The sequence below is a fragment of the Tetrao urogallus genome (genome assembly GCF_951394365.1).
Source record: "Tetrao urogallus genome assembly, chromosome: 5".
Taxonomy (NCBI): Eukaryota; Metazoa; Chordata; class Aves; order Galliformes; family Phasianidae; genus Tetrao; species Tetrao urogallus.
The window spans coordinates 41,153,202-41,172,893 of NC_136818.1; the positions used below are offsets into that span (position 1 = coordinate 41,153,202).

A 19,692-nucleotide genomic window follows, 5' to 3' on the forward strand; every position below is an offset into this window, starting at 1 on the left:
CCTGTTCTGCTGGCTTGCAGTGCACATAAAGCACTGTGTGTCCCTACTTCTATTTGAAAAGAATCAAAAGCAGCAGATCCTACACCTCTAAGAACTTAAGTTCGTCTTCCAACTCCTGCACAACAGAAGCTGTTTGTCTGTAAGAGATGAGAATGAATTCCAGAGCCAACATCAGCAGCGTGCTTGAAGTTTCAATCCTGCAGAGCAGGGAAGTCCACACACAAGTGTGTAACCCGGGGATGGAAGCACGTTTCCAGTAGGTTTCTGGCATAGCAGGACTGAACGGAGACAGCCCTCTCAAAGCACGTTTGTTTTAGCTCTCCAAGCCAAGACAAAGAGCTCTGGCAACACAGCAGAGCGCTTATCTTATTAGACAAAACAAGCAGAAGGCTATCCTCCTATTCACGCCTCAGCACAATATCTGCAGAGATGTTTTTAGAATTAAGAACGCTCACAACGAAAATCCCAGCGATCAACAGCTGGAAAGCAGTAACAGCGGGAGCTCCTTCCTGCTGAATGGGAACCCGCGCAGGCAAAAAGCCCCTTCTTCTCAAGGGGAGCAGCAACTCTGCCTGATGTTCCTGGAAGAAGGCGCCCAGAAACACGCAGAGCGAGTGACAGCGAAGACACCGCGCCGACACGGGCTTTATCGGCGATCTCCGCGCCCGACAGAGTCCTCGTACAAACTCGGTCTCGTTTCAACGCGTTCCCGCACGCCCCGCGCACAGCGGAGAGGCTCCGCTCGGCACGGCGCAGAGATCGCCAAGCGGCGCCGCCTCTCAGCCTCGCCGCCCGCAGCCCCGGCCCCGCGGAGAGGCTCCGCCCGGCGCAGCGCCCCGGCAGCGGCGCGGGCCTGGTCTCAGCCCGGCGCCGCGCTCCCGCCCCCCCGTTACGTAACGGCCGGCAGGGCCGGGAACCGGCGGCGCGGCGCCTGCCACGTATCGCCCCCACCCCCCGCGGAGCCCGTCCCGTCCCGGTAAGAGAGGCGGCGCGGCCGGGACTCACCTGAGAGAGCGGGCGGGCCGCGCGCCACAGACGGAGCCCCACGAGCCGCCCGCCGCCGTCACGCTCCGCGCGCGCGGTGCCGCCCGCCGCGGCTTTAATAGGCGCGCAGGCCACGCCTTCCCGGGCCGCGCGCGGCGGGGGCGGGGCGCGGGCGGCGGCCGGCGCGCTACGTGAGCTCGGTCACAGCGGCGGCCGCCCTGGTGCGCAGGCGCCGCCGCCGGCGCTGCTCCACGTGGGTGCGGGGCGCAGCCCGGGGGTCCGCGTCGCGTGGCCGCCTCGATCTCCTCCGGGAGGAGCGCGGTCGCCGACGGTCCCCGTGTGGCTGCGGCGCGCGCTGCCGGTGCCGTGCCGCGGCGGAAAGAGAGCCGGGTTCCAGCTGAACCATCCATCAGAAATAAGCCTCCCTTCCTCTCGCCTTGGTCGACTTCCAATAGAAATAGAGCTCCTGCAGCCGGCAGGAAGTGGGGAGCGGTCCGCCGGCCTCCGGGTTGAAAGTCCTCAGGCCGGGACACGTGGGCAGAGGTAGAGCAGCAGCTTTGGAGATGTGGCAAACTTCTTCCTTAAACCAGAGTGCCGCTTTAGCTTCCTAACCTTTAACTTTTTAGTTTTTAACGGGACTTCCTCACGCTGACGTGGCCCACCTGTTTATTAACTAAGAGCGTCAGTGCCGAAGATGAGGCTGCTGACAAAATGAAGCCGTGATAAAATGAAGCCAAGCCTTTATCGAATCCTTGCAGTTGGAACAGTCCCTTAAAGGCCATCTGGTCCAGCTCTCCTGCAATGAACAGGGTCAGCCACTGCTCCATGAGGACCTCGGAGCCCCCTCGAGCCTGACCTTGAGTAGCTGCAGGGCCGGGGCACCACCTGCCTCTCTGGGCAGCCTCATCAGTTATGGGTTAGTTTGTATCTACAGCATAATGACAGACGGAAGACTACTTATTAACTTTCTGTTTAAATAAGTGGTTTGTCTTACCCCAGCCTTTACCAAGGAAAGAAACATTTTTAGCAAGAGGTTCCTTGTGGTGCAACCACACATTGTCAGCATGAGCTTGCTTGCTTGATGCATTGGAAGCAGTTAGCAGCTGATGGCAGTCCCAGCTCATGTCCCCTTGTCGGGAACAAGACAGAAGAGCAAGAACTAGCAAGATTACTACCACAACTGTTTTCAGCTCGGCAGATCTACTGGCTTGTTTTAACTGCAGGGTGAGTTTACACTGGAGATTACACTTCAGTGCTCTATCTTATTAAGGGAAGATGTTTTGTCCATTAATCCAATTAGCATTGTAGGTTAATAAGACTGTGTTTCCTGAAGCAGAGCAGTCTCACAAATAACAATTACACCTAAACGCTTAAGCAATGAGAAAAGAAATACCAGAGTGGTATTTCCCTACGTATTCTACTTATTCTTTTCCTGCCTACTCTACTTACTATGTTTTACAAGCAACGCTCTCTAGTTTACATGACAACTTCTCAATTAGGAAATCACACCAAACAGCTAAAGGTGCTGAAAACATTTACATGTTGATAAAATTCCCTTTCTCTTCAATATAGGCAGATAGGTTCCAGCCCAGGGTAACATTTTCAGTACCAAAGAAATGTATTCAGCTATGAAGGCATAAAACAAAACATGTTGTTACTCTGTCATCTGTCCTGGCAAAGGGCACTTTCCAATCAGAGCCACTGCAAACTCAGCTGCAGGTCTGGGTGTTAGAACACTCGGCAGCTCCATTCTTCAGATGCGTTCAGTTGTTGGCATATTTTTCTCTTTGGGAACACACAGTCCTTAACTTCAAACACTGCCCTTATGCTACCGACACAGAAAACAGAGAAACTTGCAAAGATAAAAAGAAACTAAACAAAGGGGAACTAATACTTTCAGAATAGCTCAACTTATTGCAGTAGCATTGTTCCTGTAATAGCTCCTGCTTGGCAAATTACAGTATATGGAATTCTGGCAGAAGGAGGCACACAGGGAGAGCAGCTCCACAGCTGCAGGAGCTGACGGAAAGCCGGAGCAGATCCTGTCAGCCACCCAACTGAGCCAAGGGTTTCCGAACTACATTTCCCAGAGCTCCTGCTGGGGGAAGAGCGACTCAGTGTGGTCAGACAGCTGCTGTTCGCTCTGCTTGCTGGAGGAGTCGTGCTTCCAGCTGAGGACAACGGTGGCATTCCAGAGCTGTTTCCTGCTGCTGCAGACAGCATGCCTTCTGCTCGGAGCGCAGTAAGTGGGCAATGCGTTTGCAGAGTGGCTGATCTCAGTCCACCTCCCGCAGGGTGGGCAGAGATGTCAGGAGCCACCATGACAACTCCACAGCACTGAGCAGAGGCTGCCTGCCTGCAAGGAGAGGGGCCTCTGCTCAGGGACCACCCAGCTCGGGAGCCGTCACCAGCCTTCCTCAGAGGAAGGACTCACCACCTCTTCCTTGGTGCAGCTTACACATCCCAGCCTGTAGGATTAAGGAAATGCAACTTCCTCCTTAGAGAGCTTTGAGATCTGTGGTTGGAAAGTGAAATACTCAAGATAATTGCTGAGGATTGTGAATCACAGCTCATTTTTGTTTCAGATGAATGCCTGATATAGCTGTTTTCTGAAGCTGAGTTCAGGCGGCAGTCTGTGACTGCCTGAGCTGACAATGTGGTAGGATCCTTTGGCACAAAAGCCGTTCTCAGCTGGAGATGATCCAGTTCAGCTGCAACTGCTGCCTCTCGTCAAGCTCTGGGAATTCTCTTCCGCCACCAATATTTTGTCTTTCATTCCCTTCTGGCATCAATGCCTTTCCCACAGATCTGCTGCTTGCTGCAATAGGATGTTCAGTTGGATGGAGGCCATTACAACTGCGTAGGAAACAAACAAGAAAGCAGCCACTCTCGCTGTTCTTTATCCCACTGGTACAGGAGTTCAGACAGAAGTATTTAACCTTATCTTGTAACACTTTAAGACCTTCTATGCACACTTATTTTAGAAAGCAAACACCAACATTCTGTAGGTTCTGTAAGCACGTAGCTTTGGGTTATTGCACCTTTTAAATCAAACTTATGTTTTCAAGGCCGCTGCGTTATGTTCTGTGCTTCTCTTTTCAGACAGAAACAGCTTCCCATAGGTGCTGATTATGGCTGCGATTTATCGAGCAGCGTATAGAAGAGCTGCTCTCTTCTGCAGGTCACACTCCACCTATGTTAGAAAAATGAGGTAAGTTCTCATCTAATTCTTGTTTGCACTGAGACCAGGATTTGGCCCTCTTGTATTCACTGTCACAAACAGCCCTACCCAAATCTAATGCCAGCTTTCATCTTGTAGCAGTTCAGCAGTGATGCAAGAGTCTTGCATGTGCTTTGTAAATGGGAGTGGTCAAAACCTTTACACTCCCTTCACTATGGAAAAGAGTTAGTTGCCTTAGGCTGAAACTCTCTAAATTAATGCCTGCTTTCACTAAAGATCTCAAAAAAAAAAAAAAAAAAATTCAAGCAGTCTTGAAGTGACAGTGCTCACCTCATTTAAATACTACTTCAGACAGTCTGGAAGAAGCACACAAACAACCACATCTTTTAAAGAACCCTCTTGCATTGAAAGACTTGGGTTACATATCTTGGATCTGCTCTGCCTGAAATAAATGTGTCCAAATAAGCATAGCACATGTAATACTGACGTGATCTCAAATTCATCATTCTCTTTCCTTACTGCAGATACTTGAGTAAGCTAAAGGAAGATGACATCTTGTGTAGACAAGCCCAGACCTCGGGAACTTTCTACATCTTTCACAATCTCTCACCCTTCCTGCAGAAAGTCGGGAAGAAATATTTGATACCACAGCTCAGTGCAGCAGGTAAGCAGGTGTCCAGACAAGGCGTTACCCAGGTCATGCAGCTCAAATGATACAGAATCATTTGCAACAAGCAACACCTTACATGGGTTTAAAAATAAATAAATAAATAAATAATCAAGACACACATAGAACATCCTGTTATATATGGCATGCTGTTTGTTACCAAAAAAGTCTATTTGGAGTTAAAACCTTGGCGCATTGATGTGAGCCCATGCTCCTCACATACATATGGTATCAAAATATACCTGAGCTACTTTGAGATTATAAATTTTGAATATTTGGGACCATAATTTATGAAGAGCTGGTAGGATAACAGAAAACAAGTTTTGCCACCAAAGCAGGGAGAAGTTCTGAGAGAAAGGTATCAGCTGGCATAAGAGAGAATTGGAATGGACAGCTGTTCCTCAAGCATAAAAACATTTGCATCTTTAGCTTGACATGGTCTAGAGATACAACATCTAGGAAGGAAAGCTGTATGTCTGGTCTCCACCACTGCTCTTATATGAGCACCCCGCCTTGAACCCAGATTGCACAAATGTTGGCTAGGCAGAAAGAGCTTCACAGTCATACAAATTAATTTTCCTTACAGCTTTTCCTTCCCCTTTCTCCTGCTCTTTAGAAATGAAAAGGATCCTGGAGAAATTCAGAGAGACTGAACAGTGGATAGAGAAGTCGGTGCTGATTGGTTGTTCAGATGAGCACGTACCACACTTTGCCCTGGATTTAGGTTGGATGACTCCTCTTCCATCTGTGTTGGCATCACATTCGATGCACTGAGATGAAGACGCTGCTGAGGCAGCGTCCCTTCTCCACGCTAGTGATTATTTACTGTCAAGAGGAATCAGTCGATCCTCTGTAGGAGCTGCTGTGAGCGCAGTGATTGAGCCACCAAACTGTAGCTCAGTTGCGCTGTGGTTCCTCTGGGCGTGTTTGTAAAGGTGGGCTGTTTGCAGGTCACTTAACGTTTGGAAATGCGTACCGCTGAAGTGATGTCACTTCCACGGGAACTTCCAGAGGTCATATACTGGAACAGTGAAGGGTATAAAGTTGGGATAAGAACTGCAGTTCATGAAATCACAGATTTGTTGTTTTTTAAGCAGGAGCCTTGGAAAGATCAGTCGTTGAGGCTGAGCTCAAGGGATCGTTCACTGACTTACGAAAGGCTTTCTTTGTAGTGGATGAGAAGGATTCTTCTTTGCTGGCTTCGGTACAGTGCAGGATTTGTAACCTTAATAAGTTATTATTCCTAACATTTGTCTCCCACATTGTTTTATGACTTCATATGTATTGTGGAAGTATCTACTCTCAGTTTTTAGCCAACTAGGTAAAAGAATGCTATAAATTACTGCTCTTCTCCCAGATTTGCTGTCACAAAAGCAAGCTGCAATGGGAAGAGAAGCAGACAAGAGGCTTAACAATGATTGCAGTCATTTGCCACTTAGCATCAACCTGCTGCATGCCCAGCATGAAATATACTGACCTCAGTGGCAGCGGTAGTTTCAGCAATCCCAATTTGTCCTTGGCAATTAACACACATGGCTTTTCTATTATCCTCTTGGCAAACTGAATTCCAAGAATGGCCTTACAGATCTTCTGTCAGAGCTGCTCTGTTACATCTGCACACTTACAAATTGTTACTCTCCAGATGCCCTGTTTGGAAGCTCTAAGGAAAGACTTGTGTGAAAATTAGGCGTCCAATAAGAGAAGCAAAAATAATTGTTTCTTTTCCTGCTCTGTAATGTTTATGATGCTTGGGTTATTTTTCCCTAATGGTATTTGGGGCTGGCGTCTCCCTGGCATAGTTCAGTTCTCATTAGTACTCCCATTATATCCCAATAAGGAACAACTTTTCCTCCACCTCCCCTTAAAAAGATGAAATTTGGATGCTAGAGCAATGAACACAGAACACCAATTGCAGAAGACTCCCTTTATCAAAACAGTGCCCATATTTTATTTGCATTATAGAGGCTTCCAAACGTAATCAGATTTTCTCCCCAGCATGCTGTTACGGGCATGAAACAGCAAAGCATCACTTGGGGAGACTGCTCTGAATCACCTGGCTCTGGCTGTCCATAGACCTGTATTTCCTTCTTCACAGGCCCAGGCCCTTCTCCGCTGGCACGATTCCCACCAGTACTGTAGCAAAACCGGGCAGCCGACTCAGAAAAACGTAGCTGGCAGCAAGCGCGTGTGCCATGCCAGTGGAATAACTTATTACCCACAGGTAAGCACCTGAGCAGCACAGCTAAGTACAGGGTGCCCCCAGCCAGCTAGGAAAAGTCCCCACTTTCACTTACTTGTTTGGTCTGAACTCCTTCCTTTGCTCTTGGGTGCATTTTCTAGATGTCTCCAGTAGTTATCATCTTGGTGTCTGACGGCAGCCGCTGCCTCCTTGCACGACAGGCTTCGTTTCCTCAGGGGATGTACACCGCTCTGTCTGGCTTCTGTGATGTAGGTGAGGCGGCCTCTCGTCCAGTACAGTGCCCTCAGATGTGCAGAGCTGTGGGACATCAACCAAGGGCTTGCTCACAAAAGATGAATGACGCATGGTTGATACCACAAAAACAAGGATTGGGTCAGCATCGTTACTCAGATAGGGTTCAAAATAGTACATATGTGAAGAGAATGGGTGAATTATGAATGTGTATCAGTTGCTGTAGTTCCCGATAGTAAATTTAGGTGTAAGGCTTCCCAGAATAGAGCAGTAACACCCAGATACTTCTTAAGTCTGTTTTATATCTCATACCCTCTGGCTCAAAAAAAAAAAAAAAAAAAAAAAAAAAAAAAAAAAAAAAAAAGAAAACCTCACACCAACAAAACTACAGACCTCTTATTACAGGAGGGAAAATGGGAAACAAAAAAAGGGAAGCAAAGAAGAGTAGCCCCACATTCTGTCCATTGGCTCTGCATACAGAAAAAAAAGTGTGTCTCTGATGGCTTTGGTTAAGGGAAGCAAGCACTGGCAGCAAGATGCTCAATTCAGTGAATAAGCATTCCTAGGTCAGCACAGCCAGAGCTCCTGCTCACGCTTGAACAGTCAGGGCTAGAACACCTCGGAAATGAGCGTACCTACGTTTTTCTTGCCATGGTTTGCTGCCCTGATGCCAGCCTGCCCTTACTCATGTCTGGTTGCTTCTAGGTGAAGCTGTGGAGGAGGCAGCCCGGCGAGAAGTGGCAGAAGAGGTGGGCCTGGAGGTGGAGTCACTCTGGTATTCAGCATCCCAGCACTGGCCCTTCCCCAGCAGCTGCTTAATGATAGCTTGTCATGCATTGGTGAGGAGACAGCAGTTGGAGGTGAGTGGACTTGCATTCCCCCAAGGCATTTCAATGCCAACCTTACATAGCAGAATCTCTTTCGGTCCACAGACTTTACCTTGGATAGCATCAGCTCCTCTCTAAATGCTTTTTCAGCTAGCTTCCTATAAGTGAAAAAGAGACTGGAAAACAAGAATTGCTTCTGTTGTAACATGCAAAATTTTACACAGGTCACTGAACGTACAAGCCCAGATCATGCTTCTGCATTTTTTCCCTCTTAACTTTGCAGAGCAGTTACCTTCTAATATTCAGAACATTATCTACTGTAGAACGTGCAGCTTCTGCTATGTTAATTACTGTGATCAGACACTAGTACTTTGCAGGCCAATGCCACAATGGAATAGGGCTGACTGACTTGTGGCTTCCCTAAGGAAACATCAGTGGGCAGTCATGTCCTCTCCTGTGCTGGCATCAACAATTAATTCCAGCATGGATTAATCACTCCAGGGATTCTAGCATGGGATCTTTGCAGGAGCAAGAACGAGGCACTGCTGCCCACATTTGAAGCTGATTTAAGGAAACTGGTACTCCCCTAATTCTTTCCAGATCAGTGTGAACAGCCTGGAGCTGGAGGAAGCCCGCTGGTTTGGCCTGGAAGAAATCATGGAGGGTCTCAAGCGAGAACCCAGATCTGCAAAGCAAGACAATGGAAGTTTTTTACCCTGGTTCCCTCCCAAACAGGCCATTGCTCACAAATTGATCAACGAGTGGGTTAAGCAGCAGACTTCCCAGCCAACTCAGGTGCTATGAATTCATTAAGCCTGTACCTCTACCAGGATTACTAATGCTTGACATGAAAGATTCCACAGCTGAAATCTGTCGTACAGCAGGTGTAATCTGATGGCAATCCTACATTTGGATACAGAGACCTACACATTTCTGATCATCCTCAGACAACTCCTTGCACAGTGGATCACCTTTGAGATCCATCAACTTGTAGTAAATGCACAATAAAATTCTTTGTCCCAAAGCACAAAACGTCATCTGCCGCTGGTGTTGCCCAGTAAGCAACAGAACAATGAGCCCAGTGCAGCTATGACCCTCTTTTCTCCATTTTATCCATCTACAGGGGTTGATGGATATCTGAACCCAGCATTTTTTCAGAAAAAAACATTAAGGGAGAGAGGCCTTTTAGTTTTCGCCTGTATCTCAATCTGGACTGACTATTAAAGAAACCAAAGAAAGGCAGTGCCTGTACCCTCTCCCCTTCTTCCATTTCCCTTACCTTTGAATCTTCCAGTTTCATATGAAACTTTTTTTTGCCCCAAATGATAAGCGTATTCCTCCTTTGATGATATGAGAGTAACTGAAACTACTTCTGGAGACAACATTTTCCCTGCCAGCTATACAGAGCATGACACTTCCATCCTAAGGAAGAGAGAATAGAGCTACCTGGTGGTAGAGAGTGGAAAAGCAAAGCCTATATACGAGCATATTAGAATCCAAGAAACTCAAAGGTGAGATAATATTACTGAAAGGCAGAATGTCTCTCACCCTGTGCCAGAAGTCTGTGGCTTGCTTGGAGAACTGGTCTTGCTTTACTGGTGAAATGGTATCGCGTTTGCAGGGAGAGTGACAAAGATTCAGGGGAAAAGAAAGCAGAGGAGGCAGACGGAAGGATCTGCTGCTTTTTTAGGCTCAGTCCTTCCTGCTTAATTGGCCAGAATTCAAATGTGAAGCTTGCTAAGCTATCAGTACAGAGACTTGAAGGGGGAACAGGACAAAAAGTTGGTACAGACTGGAGCATTATTGGTGCCTCCCCTCCAGCCCAGCCAGACCTTTACATGAACTTGTGCACAACTGAACTTAACTGCAACTCTCCTGCTTCCAGTTTCCTTTGAAATATGCCTCTCGGCCTCTCTTTGGGGTGGTTGCTCCTGTTTTTTCTTCAATCATTTTAATACTCCATTTTTCTCTTCCTCTCTCATCTCTGGAACGTGCCATTTGCACTTTCATCCCCACTCCTTTCTTCCTCTTACCTGCAATAAGAACACTGAAGCGTTAGACCCCAGCCAGAAGGATATTTGTGCTTCTCATGCCCCTTCCACATTCTTCTTACCTCCCTACATGCACTTCCATAACGTGACCCAGGTTTGCTTCCAGATTACAAACTCAGTTTGGTGTGCTTTCTGAATATCCACACAGGATCTGCTCTGTGGTAAAAAGAGAACTAACGAGAAAAAGCTGCAAAGGTATTATACCTGAAAGAGCGAAGGAATGGCTGTGTGTGTAACTTGTGCAGCAATTTGAACTCTGTGAGTATGCAACTGTTCTTCTGCTTCACAGTATATGTCCATCAAACTAGCTGCAGCATGACCAGAACTTGATACCAGAGAAAACTGACCTCTGTTTGCTGGGAAACAATGGGTTACTACTTAGCAAATTATGCTTTTTACTCTGTCAGGCAGGCAGGCAGCAGGCTCCAACTGAAAGAACCATCACCAGCTCCTTCAGAACTGTTCCCTCTGCACTGCTGATACACAGCTGGCTTGGCAGGATGTCCCTGTGGGGTGATGCAAGTTGATGGGCTGCCCAGGCTGAGGCTGACACCCACAGACTTCAGGACAGCAATAAGAGCTGCAGCTCTGTCTGTATTCAGAGTGTAACAGGTTTTTAAAGCGTTTCACATTTTATACTGCTTTCTAAAAATTCTTTAGCCCGTACTCTTGGCACCCAGTTACTTATATTGTGGTATTCACAGGGAAGCACTGCTGAAGTGAAATCAGCAGCCCAGCCTGCAGCTGCCATTTAGAACATATTCACCTTGGCTTACTAACAGATGGCAAGCAGCTGTGAGAGGGTAAAAACCCTGCCAGATGTCATTCATTCAACATGATGCTAAATAAATATGCATCAGACCAGGACAAGAGCAGTTTTGCAGCTTTATCTAAGAAAAGCTGTTGGTTATTTGTGTCACAGGAACACAACAAAAGCAAAGAACAAACACACAAATTCAGCCTCACTGGTCTGTCTGAGCTACAAACACCTAGAGAGGTTTTATTAGTGAAGCTACGTATGTCTCCAGCCACAAGAGGTTTGCAGCAGTGATCTGCAGGAAATATGATAGTTAAATACAGATGTTGCCAGTACACAGCCTGCAGAATTCCATAGCTAAATCGTATCTCACTTCACAACCAAACTAGGAGTGTCAAAGCAAGTAGTACTGCAGAAAAATAAACCATAAGAAAGTGACAGTAAAGACCAACAGCAGAGAGCAGGAATAAAACTGTCATCTCTTAAATTCTCAGCCATCAGTATTTAACAGTCAACAGGGTATAATGATATAATTTCATTTAACATTTAATCCTTTATCAGCATTATAACTGTAACATGGCCTTATAACTGCAGGTACAGTTTATAACCTTCACCAAATTAAGAACATTAGTGCTATGCTCAGCTAACTTAGATTAGCACAGCTGCCATCCTTGGGTTTCATTCCTCCTTTTACCCTAAAGACAGCACCTGTCCTGGAAATATTTCAGCCTCACACCTGAACCCCCAACACTGCATGTCACAGGGCAGTTTCCTAGCCTGGAAGCACAGCCAGCATGTATTCCCTACACCTGTACATGGTTCCTGTCTTACCTCAACAGAACAGCTCATCTATATTTTACTGTAAGATTACATACAAAAGATAAGCTGAAACAACAATAGCTATCTCAGCTGTATGCCCTAAAGGCCCAGGTTTTGCTATTGAGTTTATTATCATCAGCACCTGGAATCCATAATAGGAAATCTTACCCATCCTTACAATGCAGTAATCTTGATGGTGGCTGAGAGCACCCTCAATGCACATCAACCAAAGCTTCATGCTCCCAACTCTTTCATATTCTTGAGCAGTTCACTGATATTTTTTTTTTTTTTTTTTAAAAGAGGCTTTGTATTTGCTTGTTTACACCAAGAATTCCAACTGCCCTCCTCAGTGGTGTTTTTGCAGAGGAATAGAATAAAGTTGGAGGAAGAAATACATTTTCATCTCAGACCTGCCAGAACAGATGCACTTGTGTTCTGTTCCAAGACAGAAATGCCAAGGGGGAGGAGCAGCTGTTGCTGCAGCCTCTGCAGCATCCCACAGGACCCTGAGGTGGTACAAAGGGCCTGCTCTGACTCCTGCTGCTACTGAAAACAACTCCAGTTTCTCAAGTTACATAAATAGCTGCAGCAGGAGCTGTGCAAATATTCGTAAAAATTGCTTGTCTGCTATTTCAACTAATGCTTGTTCTGGAGGTAATTGTTATTCTTATTTTATAAGGAAAGAAAAGGAGAGAAGTCCTACACAGGGTGGCAGTCCCTCATGGCAAAAGGGGAGGCTGCCATCTGCTTACTTATACAGCAAGGATTCTGATAATGATTTATTTACAGGCACAGAGACTCCAAGTAGCAGGCAACACCACCAAATCCGCATTTGCGCAGAGCTTGCTGCACTTAAACACTGCTCCTCTTGAACAGCATCTCCTCCCCAGTGACCAGAAAGGGGCTAAGCTCACACTGACAACACTGCTGGCCCATGAGCTGCCAACTTCTGAGCTGAACTGCACACCCCCTGCTAACAGTGATTAGTTAGAGGTTCCCTTTCTCAGGTTCCTATCTACTCTGTAGAGCTGACCAGGGGAAAAAGAGGCAGCTGTCAAACTGTCCAGTTGTTCCACAGTCTGAACAAGTTCAAGATTCTACCTTCTCATGGGATTGATTTCCATCTGGTATACTGAAGAGGAAAGATCAGTTAGTTGTCTTCTTGCTTGCAGCATACCAGTCAACAACAACTCCATTCAGAACCCAGGCTCCAGGGATTATGCCACAAACAAGAAAACTGCATTTCCGGGAAGGGTTAGAAGTCCTGGGATAAGCAAAGCTGTACAAACATTGGATGCTCAAGTGAGCAAAGTGAATAGTTAGTTGGAACGAAGTACTGGTTCATAATATTCGTAATTCCATTTGATTGAGCAAGCCGTTGAAAGGGAAACATGCTGCGCTTGTCTTCCCTAATTAATTCCATCAGGATTCCTTTGCTGAAAACTCTTTCAAAATTAAAAGCAGAAATGCCTTGTGTGCTACTTCAGAGCAGTGCAAGAGGCAGCGTGCAAGTGCTGATTCTTAGATGGCAAATTCTCCAGTGAGTAAACCCGTTTTACTGAAGGTCTCCATCGTGAAGCTGCTAAACAAAGGAAGGAGATGGAGTAAATGCCACCTGACAGGAATAATAGTCCAGTTGATAAAAATCATATTACCCAAGAAACAAGATCAGCCAGAGTGCCTCTGAAAGAGCTGCTTTTTTCTGAACTTAGCTCAGGTTATGTTTTTCTTTTTCAGATAACACTTTAAAAGAGTCCTCTGACATTTTTTGACCTGTACCATACATGCCACAGGCAATTCATACTCTCAAGTCCAAGCATATTTGTGAAAGTATTTAAGTTTATCTAACAACGCAGTAGAAAATATTAGGTAGCTTCCTTGTTAACTGTGCTGCCTGTTAAAATGTAAACCCTTTCTAATGTTGAAGAATGTCTGTTTTCCAGCACTAACTGCTGGCTATCCTTGCCTGCTAGAATCAAGAACTGTTTCTGGATTTCAGCATCTGTCTAACCCCTGTTGCACCTCACCACTCTGCAATCTAAACTCCACAAACTTCAGTAGCATCATAGTAGCCCCTCATTCTTACACAGCATCAAGAAGCCAAATGCAGAGACAGCACAGCCACTGCACTCCTTGTTCACACTTATTTCATTCATGTATAGTCTCCATGTTTTTGATTTGTACTGAAACATCTTACAAGAAATTCCTCATTTATGAAACAAAGAGGCCCAACTCAACAAATAGTAGAAAAACACAACCAAACCAACAAGAAATAAAAAAAAATTGCAAAAACCACCATAATACAGTGTAGCTGAAAAGTCAGCAAGTATTCATTGTAAATTGTGATGGGCTCTTGAATTTCAGTGGACAGTGTATTACTTTCAAAAGACTTTTTATTGCAAACTTTGTTGGCACAGCAGTTAGATAATGATACTGCCACTGTGTTTCTGAGTGTGTTCCAAAAAAAGCTCACCAGCAGCAGAAGCTCAGCCACTGAATTTCTCTTCTGCCTGCTCAGACAGACACTTGACTAGTTGCATGGAAGGAAAAATAGAAAAGATATGGAGAAGTCCAAAGGATCCAGCAAGTTTGCCTTTTTGTTCTCTACAGATCAAGAATTGCTATGTATTTTCTTTCATATTTACCTGGTTAAAATAAAGTCTTTGTACCCAGAGATTATTCATTCTATGTGAAAGCATCTCCAGGTTGCATTTTCCCAAAACAACAAAATCAAGCTGTTCAGACTGAGTTCATACATATGTACTACTGTCACCCAATCAGTCATAATGGAATCCAAAAAAGTCCCCACAGTGAAAGTGCTTTAACTCCAAGAACTTTCAACACTTTGCTACAGAAGTTATGAATATTCTTCAATGAAAAAAAAAAAAAAAGCAGCTCCAGCAATCAAGTTGTATTTCTATTTCTGTTTCTATTTAAATTAAATTCAGTATTATAGCAATATTTACATGTTCTATCAGATTACTTAAGTACTCCTAATTAGTAAAAAGCATTTTTACAACAATTATCAAAAGGTTTTACAATGCAGCATTTGTGTTTTCAGAAAAACAATTGAATGTGTAATAAGCATTGAATCAGCAGTCCCAAATCCACAAAAGAGAACACTGTCCCTCCTGCATGGTATTCCTGTCTCCCCATGAATGCAGCAACATTTTCCAGATATTGACAGCACGTTGCTATGGGTAAAGGACATTTTGGAAATACAGCAAATTGGAGCATCAGCTTTAAAATTTTGAAACAAGAGTTTCATTCAAGCCACAACATCATTTTGCAGTTTTCTGAAAGCATACTACTAGTAGAAAAATCCTAATCCTGTCTAAGATAGTATGCATATAGACAGCATTCAATTATGCCTTTAAATCCATACTTAGCACGCTATAAAATGCTTTAAATTCAGACCTCATCTCTTCTCCCAAATGGTGCTACTCCTTCTGTCTCTTTTCCCAATCAGTCACATCTCCTGAATTGAAACAGCCTCTTATTCTGTTGCACCTTTATTAGAGCCAATACTATCTAATTTCAGTTAAACACATGCCCATGCTCTGTAAAGTGATAGAGGTGTGTCCTGCCAGTCCAGCCTGAGCTCTATGAGATTCAAGCAGGTTAGTTACTAGGTTCATATCCACATCAACTGATGTCAACTCAGCATCTTCCTCTTCAGGTGCACGGCCAGTATTTTCAGATGTAGTTGCTTTAACACAACTTGCCTGTAGTTGCCTGTGGTAAGTTTTTAAAAAAAAGTTTCATTAACAGAATCATACACAAACTAAGACTACTGCTGCCATCAGAATGGACCACATACTAGTAAAGCTTTGTATTAACAGGGAGTTGGTCTTACATGTTTCAACACTTTCCACCTGACGGATAGTAAATGCCAGGTACTTGATCTGGTGCATGTGTGCATGGTGCTCCTGACCTACTGCTATCAAAATCAGAAACTGGAGTGCATATCTTACCGTTTAAGAAGTCCAGACTTTGTGGCTTAAACAAACAGGTTGTGTCAACCAGAAATGACTGCCCACAAGTAACAACTCTAACAGCCACAGGACATGACAGAAGTAGGCAAAGAAACCATACAATTGCTCCTCTTTCACCACAAATAACTGTTTGTGATGGGAAAAGTGCATCATCCTGCTCACCATCCGCTGGAGGAAGACAAACAGCTTCTCCCAAGCTCCTTCACATCAAGTGTTGGCCATAGCAGTGTCAAGATTTCATCGTTAGAACTCACTTCAGAGCTTTCATTTTCCTGAAATGGATTTTTGTTTGCACTGCCACGCCAACACTGACACCTATACACATTTTTACTGAAATTCCACATTATTCCTTCTATGCAAATAAGTAAAAAGACAAGCAAATCATGGGGAACTACCAGAGTGCTACACAGTATTAGCCAAAATAAGAGAGTAAATTAGTGACATTCCTTGTTGTCTCCAAAGCGTATTTCTCTTCCACTTACTTTGCTTTTAATGCTTATTTTGTCTTTCAATTCAAATATTCAGACCCCCAAAGTTGCACACTGGTACTCCAAGCAACTATCAGTCAAGGTATTTTGAATCCGCAAATGCTTAGATATTTTTTGCTTTTTTTTTTTATTGGATCATCTGGAGATAGTCATAGCCAGCTCTGACTAAAGGAGACAGATTACTACTTGTTATTCACTGGGATTGCTTCTCAGTGAAGCTTAAACAATTTCTGCAGCCAACCAACCAAATGACTAACACCTTTCAGTCATCTCTTAACTCAGTATAGCTGAATACTTTATAGAACCAAGATAAATAGTGAAACTATGACTTCCACTGGTAGCATAGTAGAGGAATTAATACTCATCTGCAGAAGGCACAGCATCTATATGAAGCACACATAGGAGAAAGGGTTCCAACTTTTTTGAGAAAGTCTTGAGAAAAACAAACTTGGTTGAAGTACTTGCAGGCATTATGTATTCACTGATTACATGTAGCTCTCACCTTCCTGACTTATTAACAGATTGCTGGAAGTAATGTTCTGCCATAAGCAACAACTACGAGTATGTCACAGAGCCTGCCATTTCTCCCCATTCAACACAAGCAGGAATGTAAGCAATTCTTCCTCCACTTGCCTTTCACAGCACATTTCATAATGGCTGCTACTCAAACTGATATTTCTTACTGAGAAAAATCAAAACAAGTTATATAGTGCTCTGCCATTTATACGTGGAGAACAATATGGGAAATGGGCCTGAGGTGCTTTCAGTCAGATATAAAGATATTCTGCTGCAGTATCACGTAGTCTACATGAAAAACAATCAAAGTGAATACAGTAATTCCCACAGCAGGGCACTGAAGTCACAGCTGTATACATATTGTGAATAAATTGCACGATGCTTGGAATTACTCTCTGAAGTGGTATTGTGATACTATAAGAATGCTCCCCTCTTCCAATAACTAGAAGATATAAACCTAACCATTCCAATGGTATTTCCCAGTTTTACAATCTACAAACCTTAAATAGTCAAAACCTCTTCTTCCCACTTTTCCCTTTCTAAAACCCAGAGTAAATAGACAAATTCTGAAGGGGAACAAACCACGCACACCTCCTTTGAACAAATTCATGGATTTTTCCATAGGTGGAAGCATTAGATTTTGTGTTCTGCTAGAAACACACAAATTCAAGAGCTAAATGATGCATTTTTTTCTTTCCTGGAATGCATACAAAACGCATGCAGACAATACTTCACCTTAAAATAATCTTTTCCCTTCAGGCTACTGAAGTCTCTCTCCCACGGGGGACTTCTGAAAGCATTTCTCTTCAAAGATCAGGATATGCTTCACAGCATTTAGAGCACAAAATTTCAAATCCACAAGCCTGTGTGAGAGATGCAATGATATATTCTCAATATGTGAGAAACTTGAGCACAGCTCTAAATGGCTGCATTAAGAACTCCCCATCACTGAGCATCCGGTTCTGCCATTTAGGAAGGAGAGACCAAAGCTGACTACAAGACCAAAATGGTTTATTACCACTGCAGGAAGAGAGATTCCAACTTCCAAAGCAAGATACCATATCCTGACATGCAAAGTCTGTCTACAGGAAAAGTAACTGAAAAGCAAGCCATGGGAGAGACCTATAGCTCACCAACTGCTGCTCATGAGCAAGCACTAATACTGTAACTGTATTAATGTTCTGTGTTGAACTGCTAAGCTGCATAGCCTATACAAACATGCTGCACCGATGCACAAGCTTCAGGGCAGGCAATTTCAGAAAAGAAAACTTGCTCTCAGATGTGGCTGCATTTCTACTTGGAGCAGAGACCAAGGGCACACTGAGCCTTCTGCATTTGCAGCAAACAAGTCCCACACTGTTCCTATCTCAGATGTTGCCTACCCTTACTTTGTACTGCAAAGACACACTGTAGCACGTTTTACATGCTTCATGCCAGATTTGATGGGCATACATAGGCATGGGCTGTACCAGCCTTGAGACTTCAACCCTGACTGGAATGGTTTCGAGAGGTGGAAGCACAGGAGTGCTCCATTCTGTACGTAGCCCCCCACAATACTGCATTTGCAGAAAAATCAGAACTGACAACTTGCTCATGCTACTCTGTAAAAGAGGCCATCTACAAGTAAAACCTCTCAGACCAAACCCCAACAAAACTAAGTACAAAAATCAATAGAAAATAATCACCGGCTTCATGCCCAACTCATGGGCTTTGTGCTGAGGGTGGGACAAAAGGAGCAGCGCGTATCCGTTGCTCCTGCCTGGGGCAAACTTCTGCTGCACAAGCTGTGCATACAAACACTTGGTGAATATAACTGAAAAGCCAAAGCAAGAAAAAAAAAAAAAAAACAGTCACTGCAGTGTAACTGTGCTCTGTATGAGCATCAACTTTCCAGCAGTTCCATGCAAATTTCATTTTAAATCACCAATATTACCAACTTTATCTGAGAGAGTATGTCAGATACGTATATTTGCCTAAGATGAATGAGTCACTTTTCAGACTTCACAAAGAATATTCCAGGTTCCCAGCATCTCTAAATAAATGTGAACTTCATTCAACATAATACAATAAAAACGCAAAACAGTACTTATACCAAAAAGGTATATATTAAAAAAAAAACAAAACAGCGTTAGGCCTTAAGTAATTTCCCACAGAACTTAGTAAGCAATTCCTCTAATGCAACTTGTCCCTTAATTATGGTCATCACATGCTCATCTGAGATAAGGGTGTGAAAAGAGCAACATGTCCACAGATCAGCAGGGTCCCGCAGGTAGAAGGCCTGGACTGCTGCAGCCACCAACCACAGGTGCCGCTCCAGCACTGCCACAATGTCTGCTGTGCACTCAGTGTTAAGAGGCCCGGATTTTCTCAGGGTAGCTGTGTCACCAAATTGCAACACTGCATTAAGTGCATTGCAAGCCTCAAACACTCCTCTTTAACTACTGTTGCTATTTTCACTAGAGTATTGAAGGATAGGAAGAAAAGTAACTCCTGCCTTGGGTAGGTGTAGCATCCCAGCAGGGATCCACCACCAGTCTGCAAATATTGCAACAGTTTATAAGGCAGTTTATAACTCCCCACTAAGTGCAATGCCCCAGGAAAACTTCTAGCTAGAAAAGTATCAGCTTTACCACAGCTAACAGGACAATGACTGAACACAACAAAGATCCCCAGCAGCCCAGAATCAGTATTCTCTGTCACAGAACACCAAGAAAAGCCACATACATGCCCAATGATGTGTTTATACACAGCTTTTCAATTGTTTCTGCATTCAGGAACTCCTCTGAACGCGCAGATCACAATGCTAACATTTTTCAGATAGTTAGGCCTTCAGCAGGTAGTTCCCACTGCTGCTCTTCAGTCTCCAACAGCAGAATGATGTCCAGCTCCCCCTTCTAAAAGAATAGCTGGCAAACAGAAGCATTTTTATCAGATGGGAAAAGAAAAGTGATACAAGAAATGCAAAGTTACATTTCA

At 44.3% G+C, this 19,692-nt stretch overlaps 1 protein-coding gene across 1 annotated transcript in view; it reads left to right on the forward strand.

The window, feature by feature from the left end:
* Window positions 1-4,115: 4,115 nt before the first annotated feature.
* Window positions 4,116-19,692, forward strand: part of NUDT13 (nudix hydrolase 13) — a gene marked incomplete at both ends in the record, with an annotated part of 29,252 nt that continues 13,675 nt past the window's right edge. Inside the window, 8 exons of the mRNA XM_079535894.1 lie at window positions 4,116-4,195; window positions 4,690-4,829; window positions 5,449-5,556; window positions 5,930-6,036; window positions 6,928-7,053; window positions 7,173-7,284; window positions 7,969-8,123; window positions 8,691-8,885. Coding sequence (XP_079392020.1) covers window positions 4,116-4,195; window positions 4,690-4,829; window positions 5,449-5,556; window positions 5,930-6,036; window positions 6,928-7,053; window positions 7,173-7,284; window positions 7,969-8,123; window positions 8,691-8,885 — 1,023 coding nt within the window. The remainder of the gene's footprint in view (window positions 4,196-4,689; window positions 4,830-5,448; window positions 5,557-5,929; window positions 6,037-6,927; window positions 7,054-7,172; window positions 7,285-7,968; window positions 8,124-8,690; window positions 8,886-19,692) is intronic.